The sequence below is a fragment of the Narcine bancroftii genome, chromosome 11 (genome assembly GCF_036971445.1).
Source record: "Narcine bancroftii isolate sNarBan1 chromosome 11, sNarBan1.hap1, whole genome shotgun sequence".
In the NCBI taxonomy this organism is placed as follows: domain Eukaryota; kingdom Metazoa; phylum Chordata; class Chondrichthyes; order Torpediniformes; family Narcinidae; genus Narcine; species Narcine bancroftii.
The window spans coordinates 66,904,337-66,917,299 of NC_091479.1; the positions used below are offsets into that span (position 1 = coordinate 66,904,337).

The following is a 12,963-nucleotide window of genomic DNA, read 5'->3' on the forward strand; positions in this document are numbered from 1 at the left end:
CTGACATTTTGCGCGTCGAGCGCTCGCCTCCCCGGCCTCCGGGCACGCGGAGCCGGAGCCAGGGCACGTGGTGCGACTGACAGGGAGGCGGGCGAAACCCGAAGGCAAAGTGTCTCAACGCGATTGGTTGAAGCCTCGGCCAATGGAGAGAGGGGACGGCGATGCCGAGCCGGCGGCCGATTGGCCGAAACGGCCGTCTGTCAGAGCTGGCCGCGCACTTCCGGTCATGGGCAAAACACGGAGGGAAGTGACAGTTGAGTGGCGGCGGCGATGATGGAGGCACTGGACAGCGAGAATATGGATCTCCTTCAGTGGGACACGAAGCTAAGTGAGCTGAATCATTCGACAGGCAATTGCGAGGCTTTTTACGCGACGGTAAGACCGGGGCTGGGTTTGGGTTAAGTCCACTGGTTAATGCCTTTATGTGCAGTGCCTCAGAGGGAGCTGTCTGGTCAGTCCTGGGAGTTTGGCTTGGAGAGCGGCTCTGCTCGGGCTGCCTGCAAACCTGTCAGTCAGACCCAAAGTTCCTGGTGCTGGGGGTTGTGTTCAGGAGTCATTCTGGGCGCACAGCCTGTGAGGGAAGACGATGAATTCCCCTTTGGCAGCGAAATGGCACCGGCACTCCTATAAATCCATCCCGATGTCAGGACATGGTGACTGGAAGTTGCCGAGGAATGACACGGTCAAGTTTTAACAAAGAATTCTTGCGTGTGTAGCAAAGTAGTGCACAAGGCTTCCTTAATTCTGCATTCCAGCCCCTTTACTATGTAAACATGGAATTATAAGCACATGCTTTCATGCTGATCATTATTGCTTGGTTTCTGGGGCACTTTTAATGTATTTTTGTGAGAGAAGAAGACATTAACTGGGATGCATCAGCCATCTGGATTATTGAAAATCTTCTAAAAACCGAGACTGGAATGTGTCACCACGTTGTTGAGGCAAATACTGTAGATGGAAGGAAACTAAATAGATGAATTGAGGGGGGTTTAGAGGTAGTCATTCAACTATGACTTGGGAGCCTTGATTGCAAAATTCAGGCTGACATTAAACAGTATTGGTCAATCTTTTAAATTGTCCTCCAGAGGCAAACCTCCTTTGTCTCCAGGATTAATATAATAAATCCAAAGCTCTGTTTGTTCTAAAACATCAGTGATAAAAGGAGAAGCCTGCTTGGCAATTTAGTAAGGTCAAATTGTAAGCCGTCAGAATGTATTTTCACCGATCCCTAAAACTTTTATCTCATTGCTTTATCAAGAAACCATCTATCTTAAAAAAAAATTCAAAATCCCCTTCAAAGGGAGACCGAATAAAGAATTCCTATACTCAAGACCATTTGAGAGAAGTTTTGTCTGATCTTTGAAGGAAGGCTTCTGGCACACAACATTGAATATTCCCCCCCACCCCCCCCCCCCCCCCCCAACAAACTGGCTGAATTCCTCCAGCTCCAAATTCCAGTATCTTCAATTTCTTGTGCGTCTCCAGTTTGAATGTATTTACTTTAATGGATAATTCCTTATTTTTTAAACAGTTACACCTAGTTCTAGATTTTCCCACAAGAGGAATCGTCCTCTCTGCATCCATTCTCAAGATCCCTCAGGATCAACCAAATCTCCTCTCCCTCAACTGAACTCCAGTGAATAGAAACTTGATGTCCAACCACTGCTCATTGGAAAGCCCTTCCAATGTAGATTTAAGATGAGTTAATTTTCTCTAAGCTGCTTCCAATCACTTGTGTTGTTCCTTAAATAAGCAGACATACTCCAGATATGGTTCTTCCAATGTCACATGACTAAAGCATAACCTTCCCACGTGTATTAATTTTCCTCAAAATAACATTTTATTCCATAAAAAAACATTCTTCGCTACAATTAATGAATGCACTGCACAAAAGATGTATGAGGCACTTCATCTAATCTGTTGGAATTATAAGATGTTGCTCAATAAAATGCTTTCTGGGCATGCATCTTTACATATTTCAATCAATAATTGTGGTATGTCCACTGGTCTCCCTTCAAATGTACTACATTTGTCAGTTCATCTGTTTTTATTTTCAATGCTATGCACATTAGGATACAGAGGTATCACCCTTATTTATAACTTTTGTAACCTCTAGCCTTATCTGCTGACTTACTCATCATTTGTACTTTGTGTATTCTTATCATAGAATGTTTATCTATTCCTAAATTTGGACATTTCTCTAATCTTGCCTCTAGTTTTTGATTTAATTCATCCATTGCTTGTATGATTTGAGAACCAATATCAAATATGAAAGAAATTGTATGCTATTGATAAAGTTCCTCAAGATCTTATGATAAGAAAACACATAATTTGTGGTGAAATATAAGTGTAGGTGTTCTGTAGGTTACCTGGATTGGAGAATTGTATCTCGTGAAGTAAGGTTGCCTGAGCTAGGATTTTTCTCTTTATGGATGAGAGGTGATTTAATAGAGATGTATAAGATTATGAAAGACAGAGATGGGTTGGACAACCAGCACCCTTTTCCTCCAAGGCAGCAATGGCCAATATCAGAGAACATCTGTTTAAGGCGAGTGGAGGAAGTTCAGTGAAGATGTCGGTTTTTTTGCACACACAGAGGTGGGTGCCTGGAAGTCATTGCTGGGGGTGGTAGTGGAGGCTAGTTGAATAGGGAGATTTAAAAGATTCTCGGATAAGCGCATGGATAAAAGAAAAACAGGGTTATGGGCTGTAACATTGGGGATAGGTTTATGCAGTCGGCACGCCACCATGGACTGAAGAGCCTGTACAGTGCAGTTCAATGATCTATTTCATTCTTCTCCATCATAATTAGCAGAAGTCAGTTAACAAATTGATCTCTTTTTTAAAAAAAATACAGTCAATGTTGCTATTTGTTCTGAGATACAGCAGTTTTTAAGGATGTCAAAATTACAAGTTGAGCATTTCTCTGGCAGGAAAATATGTTAAATTCTGCTCGTTCTGTCTTTCACTTGGAATTGCGGCTTGAAGATTCTCTTTCCCCCAATAATTTAAGCTGGCACAGAAATAGTTTCTGCCCCTCTGATTCAGTACCAAGGTCCACGAGTGCTAAACTAGCTTTTTGTAATTAAATTGCTGGTGTAGGAACCTTGAGCCTTCTGCCAACTTTGCTCTCTTCATCTTCTATTGAAGAGAACTGTATATGAATAAAGATTGTGCCATGATCAGACTGGGAAAGGATCAGTCTGCTCTGCAAAGAATGAAATTGCAATTGTGTAATTGCTACTCTTCAGATTGTTATTAGAGCTGTTTAGTTGCATAAACTTTGGCCTTACAAATGAATTGCAATTTGGATTTGTTATTTATTTTGTTTGATTTTAAAATTTTGATCTGGAGTCATACTATGCACTTTAAACTAAAGGCATTTTAAACAGCAATTGCCATTGAGAGCATGTTTGTGCTTGCATGTGTCAGATATGCACATATACAATTCAACTCCTCACAAAAGATATCAAGGACTGTCCAGGGCATAAGTCAAAGTATTACTGATAATGAGGACTTCTACCAGATAATAAGCAAGTTAGTTTATTACAAGTTGTCACAAAAATCAGATGAAAGGTCAGTTCTCGTGAAAAATTATCCACTTGAAAAGTCAACTCTGCTTCTTCCTGACTCATAACCTTTTAAATTATTTCTTGCATTTTGGACATTTTCTTTTGTATTTCAAATTTACAATTTATACATCATTATACTTTGTTTAATTTCATAGAATAAATTTTTTAAACTTTCATGGATATTTCACAGATTACATTTGATCATTGAAATTCATTAATGAGCAATAAACTTGATGGCTCAAAATGTTAGAGACACGGTTGGTTAGCATATTGTCTTTACAGTGCTAGCGAACGGAACCGGGGTTTGAGTCCTGTGCGATCTAAGGAGTATGTACATTCTCCCTGTGTCTATATGGGTTTTCCCAGGGACTCTGCTTTGCTCCCACCATTTGAAATGTACTGGGGATATAGGTAAATTGGGTGCCACGGACTCGTGGGCCGTAATGGCCTGTCCCGTGCTATATATTTAAATTTAAAAGCCTAATCTGCGATTTTAAATTCTTATTTTACAAATTTCTTTTTTAAAAGACACTTTGTATATCTTGGAAACACTAAGTGCATATTGAAACATTTAAGTACATTTATATTGATTCAATTAAAACATGTGTAAATTCCTTTATTCTTGCTCTTCTGTTGTAATCAGCTGTTCTGTACCTAGATGAATGGGTTTTCTATTCGTGCTTCAGGTGTAACATGACGTAGGAGCTGCAAACTGACAAATTTCCCAGCATGAGTGCTGAGTTACTGTGAAAATCCACACTCAGCTGTTGGACTCCTCAATACTCTATTGAGGAGCCAGTGCTCAGTTTCACACCAGTTTGGCATTTTGGCTTTTTTTCTGTGCCTCCAGGAAACCAGCAGGAGTACAGAATTACTGGAATTTTGGAGTCTGTATAATGAGCTTGGATCATTTTTCCACATAATATTGCTTAAAAGAGTCAGATTTCTTGAAATAAATTCTTAATGCAAATGAAATAATAGCCATATTTCACCCTTCTGTACCTGCTTTGGCTCATCTCTCAGGGAGTCTTTAACAAAGAAAACATTCAATCACAGATCCAATACACCTAAAACAAAATAGTTTTTATTAAGTTCTGAACCTTCATTTGTGCTGTTCTTTTTTTTTTAATGTACTATGTCCTTGATAACTTGCTGAATAGTGCTGTTTTGATAACTTGTTTTTTTAGGTTCAGGACCACTTGTCACAAGGACTTCTCCCTTTCCCAACTCCATCCTCTTTCTTTTCATCATAAATTGGAATTATTCCCTCAGTGAAGGATTTGTAACAGACTCTGCTGTTTAAATCAATTCTGACAATATTTCGTGTTGTGCCTTAGTCATCGGTGTACAGAATTTCTTTTTAAACTGACTTCCAGCTGTTAAAAATATCTGGTTTATTTTTAATATGCTTTCACACTATTTTGCACAAATCATGAAGAGTTTCATCACGAGTATGAATCCTAACAGCTTAATTTGTGCAGTGACACACTAAGTTCTTTAATGTGGAGTCTTAGTCCTTAAATTAATTTTGCTGTTCACAAATGCTAAGTTTTTAACTGACTTATGGGTGAGTGGCCACCTATGAAACACCCAACTAATTTTCAATGCAACAAGAAATTGACAGTCTGTGCAATTAACAGCTGATCATCAATAACCCTTTTTATGCTGAAACCCCGTATTAAAGCTGGCTCAAGCTTTTTTTTTAAAAAAAAGGTGAATTCACCTTTTATGGTGACAATCTATTATGCAGATCTCATGTTGCCTTTATGGAGAGCAGAGACTGGAGCCAGCTTCCAGAGCTGAAAATGGCGGGGCAAATGGTGCAGTAGTGCAGCCTGTCACAGTGACGTCAAACATGCACACTGGGATGTGAAAGCACCATGTTCAGAGATGGGTCCACCATTGTGTGTTTTTAACTCTATTGGTCTGCTGAGTTTCTCCAGCGTGGTGTGTTTTCACTTTAAAAATTGCGCTTGGGTCACAGGCTGATGATGTTGTCGCAATATCATAAGCCTTCCCCTTTGCAGCCACTTTCAGAAGCATTCATTTTATGCAGTAGGTGGAGTGACTACACTCCACCTTTGTGTTTTTCCCCCCCCCCCCCCCCCAACCAATGCAGATGGAAGCTGGTTTTATTCCACCTTCAGACCTTTTATGGAGGTAAGTGCAGTGATGTAAAGACAGAGAATCTCTGCCTTTACATTCGCCTTTTTTTTCCTCTTTTAAAAAGGCCTAATGTCTCCACAGTTGCTGCCCTGGCAATCTTTCTGTCAAGGAGGTAGATGGAACCTTTGTTGACTGACAAACTTCAAATTAGACTTTTCTGTAGGTGTATGGGGAAATGGCATATACAAACAATGAATAACAAGCCAAAAACTGTTTAGCAATATTGAATCAATTTTTGTTATGGACTTGATTGTTCATTTAGTTCTCCAGCCTCGAAGTTTGTTTTCCATGAGCTAGAGAAGGGTATCTATAGCTTTAAAATGTGTAATTGTCACAAGCATTTTAGGTGGTGCACAGAAATCATTCATCACCATGGTGTTGAAGGTTTCCAAATGCACCACACAGACTCTTGCGCTAATAAAATTACAAGTTACAATGAGCCTGATTGTGCCACACTTCAGCCAGCTGGACTGTGGAGTGAGTGCTACAGATTATACCAAGCACATTCATGGCCAGCTCATATTCTATGTTTTAATTATGATCTGAAGTCATTTTATTTAATGATCGAGAAATTATGAACAGTATTAATAAGGCCAGAGACACCCTAAAGGCAGCAGATGCTGGAATCTGGCGGGTTGCAATCTGCTCGAGGACTTCAATGGGTTGAGCAACATCAGTGGGAGTAATTGTTCAGAATCCTTCATCAGAACACCCTTCATTAATATGATGGACACTGAAAATCACACAAAAAGCATTTTGGTAATAGGAGAAAATTGTTAAAAGCAAGAAAAGGAAATTAAGCATTATTATCAATAGTGAATAAATAGAATTAAAGGCTGGTAGATCCCTGTTCCTGATGACCTGCTCCCTGTCATAATTTATTTAAAAATAGGAGCAGAACTAATCCATTTGGACCATGGAGTCTGGTCCACCATTTAGTAGGATCATGGCTGAACTAGTGGATTCAGGTCCACTTACCTGCCCTTTTACCCCATAGTTTTTTTTTTAATTATAGGAATCCTGTGTTTTAAACATGTACAATAAAATGGCCTCCACTGTTTCTCTGGGCAGAGAATTCCACAGATTTACCACTCTATGGGGAAAAGTAGTTTTTCCTAATCTCTGTCCTCCACTTATTCACTCAATTCTTGATGCTCTCATCTCCAAAGAAGTGCTGCAGTGATGGCTGTGGACTTTGAAAAGTTCCTTACTTCTTGGGAAAGGACTCAGAGAATTAAGAAGACATGTTGTCCATGTTCAAAAAAGGAGGGAGAACCTGCTTGCATTTATTTTGAGGAAATGCTGGGATCCATTATTAGAAATTCTGAGCACAATTTAGCAAAGTCAGCAGGTTTTATGAAAGGGAAATTATTTTGACGTGTTGGAGTTCTTGGAGGAGGATTTTTCAAAAGCTGCTTGATGATATTCCACATTAAAGATTATTGAGGCAGATAAGATGTCCTAGTGTTGGGCTTAACTTTCTAGTATGGAAAGAAAATTGGATATTTAATGGTAAACTGTCATCGAAGACTCTCAAACTTCTTTAGGTGTACCATAGAAAGTATTCTGGCTGGTTGTCAATGCTCAGGACAAGAAAAAAAAAACTCCAGAGGGTTGTTAACTTGGCTGACATCACACAGGCACCAGTCTTCACTCCACTGAGGACATCTACCAGAGGCTGTGCCTAAAGAAAGCAGCATCTGTCTAATACTGTTGGGTCCCATTTATTTAACTTTTGGGGCATGGTGTATAGCCTGTGTAACCAATTATATTGTATCATGCGTAACCTCGTGTTCATTGTATTTCTCATAGTTCCGGAGCATAGCTTTTCCCATGTTTCATTCTTTATCTTTATGTTTAGATCTTGTTCCCATTTTTGTTTGGGTTTACAGCTTGTTTCCTCGTTCTCTTTCTCTTGCAGTTTGATGTACATGTTTGTTATAAATCTTTTAATTATCATTGTGTCTGTAATCACATATTCAAAATTGCTTCCTTCTGGTAACCTCAGTCTGCTTCCCAATTTGTCCTTCAAGTAGGTTTTCAGTTGGTGGTATGCAAACATTGCTCCATGAGTTATACCATATTTGTCCTTCATTTGTTCAAAAGATAAGAATTTATTTCCCGAAAAACAATTTTCTATTCTTTTGATCCCTTTTCTCTCCCATTCTCTCAAGGAAAGGTTATCTATTGTGAAAGGGATTAGTTGATTTTGCATCAATATTAGTTTTGGTAGTTGATCATTTGTTTTACTCCTTTCTATGTGAATCTTCTTCCAAATGTTGAGCAGATGGTGCCGTCCTGGTGAATTCCTTTGTTGCACCAGCTTTTCATCCCACTTATATAGTATATGTTCGGGTACATTCTCCCCTATTTTATCTAGCTCTAATCTGGTGCAATCTGGTTTTTTCCCTTGTTTCATAAAAATCTGATAGGTATCTTAATTGTGCTGCTCTATAATAATTCTTAAAGTTTGGTAGCTGTAAGCGTTGTAAGAAGGAAATGGGAACCACAGGACATGCAATTTGGGCATGTGAGAAAGTGGAAAAATTTTGGGAAGATCTAAACGAGGTATTAAATAAAATCACAGAGATCTTTCTTCTAAGTAATACAAGAAGTAAAGAACTTGGACTCGATTTGGATGGAGCACAAAAAAGATTTATTATGGTAGCCTTAGCTGTAGCAAAAAAATGTATTGTGTCAACCTGGAAATTAGAAGATAGCCTGAGAATATGGGAATGGTACATAGAAATGAATAAATGTATTCCATTGGAAAAAATAACATATAATTTAAGAAATAACATCACAGTATTTGAACAAATTTGGGAACTGTACATGGAACACAACAGAGAAGTCCTACCGCGGATCTCCACCGCCTAAAATAACAGAAGGAGAAGACGAAATGAACTGACCCTGTATGCAAAAGTTGATGACACAACTTTCTTGTTTATTTTCATTGTGTGATGACATTGTTTAATGGGTTTAATGTATCATATAGGTTGAATGTTGAGTGGGTGGGGAGGGGGGGTGAAGGAGGGAGGGAAGGGAGGGGGTGAAAAGGGGAGAAAATGACACTGTGTATATTCAAGAGGGAAATGTATATGTGTATTTTGGTCAATATGGTTCATAGTGTGAAAAATAAAAAAATTTTTTAAAAAAAGAAAGCATCCTGTAGGCTCAAGGACCCTCACCAATCAGGCCATGCCCTTTTCACTCTACTACCGTTAGTTGGGGGGAGGGGGGAAATAAAGGTGCAGAGGCCTGAAGGCGAGCACTCAGTGACACAAGGACAGCTTCTTTCCCTCTGCCATCAGATTCTTGAATGAACAATGAATCATAAACTCTGCCTTACTTCGTCTTTTTCTTTTAATATTTTTATTCATTTTCTAAGGTGGTTCACATAAATGTTTGCACTGTGATGCTGCCATAAAACAACAAACTTAGTGTTATATTCATGACCATATGTGCTGATTCTGAGAGTTGTAATAAGGAGGGCATTTTCAGTTTGGTGAGCTGTAGCAACTCAAGATGTCACAAGGATCAGTGTTTGGGTCTCAGCTATTTACAATTTATATTAATGACTAAATAACCAAATTTGCTGACATTATAGAAATGTGGTTAGGTCAATTGAATGGGAAAATTTTGCCATGTGAAATAAAACCTGGAGAAATATTATGTTATTGATGCATATCAGGTGTAGAAAAGCAGAATACAGTTTAAATCGGGAGAGGACAGGACCTGGTGACTTTTTTGTGTGTTAATTTTGATACGGCATGGTATTAACCTAACAATCCTGTACATTTTGGTGGGAGGAAACCAGAGCTCCGGGGGAAAAACCGGAGCACCGGGGAAAACTCACACAGGTCACGGGCTCCTTACAGACAGCACTGGATTTGAACCAAAGTGGCTAGTGCTGTAATAGTGTTGCTAATCTTGCTGCCCTCCATTAATTGGTACATCAAGTAACTAGAAAGGAACATGGAATGTTGGCTTTTATATTCAAACCTCCCTACAATAAAGGTTGAGAAGTTTTGGTTCAATTGTAGGTAAGGCTATGCCTGGATTACTGCTTACAATTTCATTCTCCTTATTTAGGGGGTATCTGTATTGAAGACAGTTCACAGACAATTCACTTTGTTAATTCCTGGGGTGAGAAGTTGTAGATCGAGCTTACTTTGGAAGAAAGGGAGAACATTTCCCTTTGTGGATGAATATGGAATTTGCGGAAGTTTTCGGCATTTGGAATTGTCTGTTGAAGACTGATGAAAAGGATTATTTTCTCTGAGGGTCTTTAATCTTTCAAATTCCCAGGGCTGTGGTGACTAAAGCATTGAGTACATTCTAAGCTAAGAAGTTTTGGACCAGAGGGGAGTTTAGAGCTACAGGTACTTCCCGATGTGTCCATGTTCCATTTTGGATGACTCGTGGTGTCTCGAAATGGACTTATGTTGGAATTGCCTGACCTGTGATACTAAAAAATAAAATGATCGATTTCCTTCTGTTCTCTATCTCCAAATCCTTCTAATTCTCTCTGTTGGTGTGGACCCTGAGCACCCTGCGGACTCTACTAGCCTAGAAAATATGTCTGACCACCAGAATGTTGAGTAACAGAATAAGCAACAGTTAATATGCAGTGAAATATCTCAACATGGCGGCCAACTCTTGTGAGAGGTTGGACTCCAGCCAACGTGGCGACCACCATAAATGGGCCCGATTTTTCATCATAAATTTGAAAATTTCAGTCACCTGTGTGGATGGACATGAGTCGCATAGATCCCAAGTCGGGGAGTGCTGAAAAGGGGTGGGGTGGAGATTTCATTTAGAGGGTATTGTTATGGAGGAAATTTGAGAAAGATGAGAAATTTCAAAACAAGACACTGTTTAATCAAAAGCCAATATTCAGCGAGTGGCAAGGCTAAGGAGTGAAAGGAATCTTGTGCATGCTGAGACCTATTGAGCAGTGTTTATTGAGGGTAGAATGAGAAAGAGTGGTTGGAAGTGCTTCAGAAAATTGAAGCCTAGAGATGAAGGGGGAATGGATGATGGTTTTGGTTGAGGATTAGCTGAGACACTGTTGGGATGAACAGTATTAGCAGGTTGGAAATGTATCTTGTAATAATGCATGACATCCAAGTGCGAATTTGCTGATACAATTTAAAAATATTTTCTCGTGAGGACTAGTCTATGATATTGACTTTATGCCACAGAATGAACCCATATAACTGGACTTTCCAAGGAAATTGACTGTCCAACATCAAATAATGAATTAATTGCACTCTTCTAAACAATACCTGTGTTCAAATTGCATAATCTTGTGCATGGAATTCAAAACTTGTTGGTTAACTCCCAATAAATTGGAGTTCACCTTTTGATGTTACGAATGCGCTGCATATAGTATTATTGCCCACATAGATTTGCAAAAATTAATGATCATGGGCTGTAATTTGTCTCTTTGCCAATCCATGTGAAATTTTGTTTGCAGATTTTGCTGAAACTGGACCCATGCATTTCCCGTTGAGAGCGGAATGAAGTGTGTGTGATTGCAGTGTAACTTCCTGGTCTTTTCTGGCAAGGTGGTTGGACCTCAAAAAAAAAGGTTTCTCCATGCCAGCTGGCTGCGGAGGAAAACGATATACAGTAAATGTGCTGCATCAGATGCAATGTTATGAATATTCCAGTCCATTGCAAAGCACAAGTTGATATGCCTTGCATCTATTGCAGCATATTTAAATGTATAAGAAAGTAATTTTGTTATTGAAGGAATCCACTGATGCTTCTGCTGTATTTCTGAACTATGACAATTAGTTGGGAAGATACTGTGATTTATACATTGATTTCACATCAAGGCCTCCAAATGTGCCCTTCACCCGATCTACTGCAAAATTTAGGTCATTTATTTTCTGCCCAATAATCAAAGGTAGAAGATTGCATCTTAATGTGCTATATTATTTCAGTAGTTATGGAAATATTGGCTGCACATGGTGAAATCATTGGAGCAAGTATGTTGTAAACTAAGGTGAATCATGCATAGAAGTACCTAGGTCAAATTCCCATTCTTTCTACTGATTAGCGGTGTACCCTAACCCCAGGAAAACTATTTTGGGCATGAATTACACATTAAACAACCTATATCAGGTGAACATCTTTTAGTATATGGAACATCTTCAATATTTGGGCATACTTATTCATCATGGGTAATTGAGGGTATAGAAATGGCTGGTTAAAGAACCACTTCACCTTCATTGTATGTGTGTAATTCTCACTTGAAACCTGTTACTTCACTTTGGTTGATCCCATATTTGATCTCATCTAAAGCTGCTAGTTCCTGTACCTGAATTTTCTCAATGAACTTTGATGTACAGTGCATAAATACAAAGATTTGAATGATAGGATTGTGCAACTGTGATTCATTGCTTTGATTGACACGGCTTTGAAATGCATAGGCCACTTCAAGAAATTAGATGAGTTTAACAGCAGTTTGTCTGCCATGTCATCACTGGGTGCTATTCTACTATTGCTGAATTATTGCTTCCTATTGAATCTGTCTAAGGATCTCCCACTCTGATAGTTGTAAAACCAATAAAGGGAACGCAGTAACCGTCAAGAATAAATCCCAACCCCCCCCCCCCACAAAGTTCAGTAATGTAGTTAAGAAGGCCTCCCTCTGTATACATATAAAGACGGCAGTCCAGTAGCAAACTGGAGACCTAAAGAAGCAATGGTGGGTGGAGAGAGAGCACAGGCAAATCATCAACTTGCTGAAGGCCATGGGTTCTTAGGAATGCTTGACTTGATTTTTTTTGTAAGGCTAAAAGATCAGGAACTGTGCCTTTGGTTGCTTTAATCCTCTGCAATCTTATAGTCAGAATATATCAAAGCTTTCAAGAAAGGACGCCAATCTGCTCCTCCTGAATGAGGGGTGAAAGGATGGATTGCTTTAAATTCAAGTTCAATTGGATTTCTAAAGTTCTGGACAGGAAAATTTGACAGCCTTGCACTGCTCAGAGATGCTATCGCCTATATGCAGGACAGGAGGTTGGACATCTGTATGCTCAGCTTGGACCAGGAGAAGGCTTTGACAGGATATCACATGCATCTATGATGGAAATACTCTCCAAAAATGGGCTTTGGAGAGGAAATCAGAAATTGGATTCAATTGCTCTACGTGGGCATCCATAATGCAGTTCAAATCAATGGTTGGGAAAAGGAAAGCTTCCCCATTGTCTGC

The 12,963-nt window shown here is 39.3% G+C and overlaps 1 protein-coding gene across 3 annotated transcripts in view; it reads left to right on the top strand.

Moving 5' to 3' along the window:
* Positions 1–219: 219 nt before the first annotated feature.
* Positions 220–12,963, top strand: part of creb3l2 (cAMP responsive element binding protein 3-like 2) — a 118,680-nt gene continuing 105,936 nt past the window's right edge. For 2 of the 3 annotated variants that reach the window (XM_069903191.1, XM_069903192.1), the window contains exon 1: positions 220–375. In XM_069903191.1, the coding sequence (XP_069759292.1) occupies positions 271–375 (105 nt within the window). In that variant the 5' untranslated portion in view covers positions 220–270. The remainder of the gene's footprint in view (positions 376–12,963) is intronic. The other variant, XM_069903193.1, reaches the window with a different exon arrangement.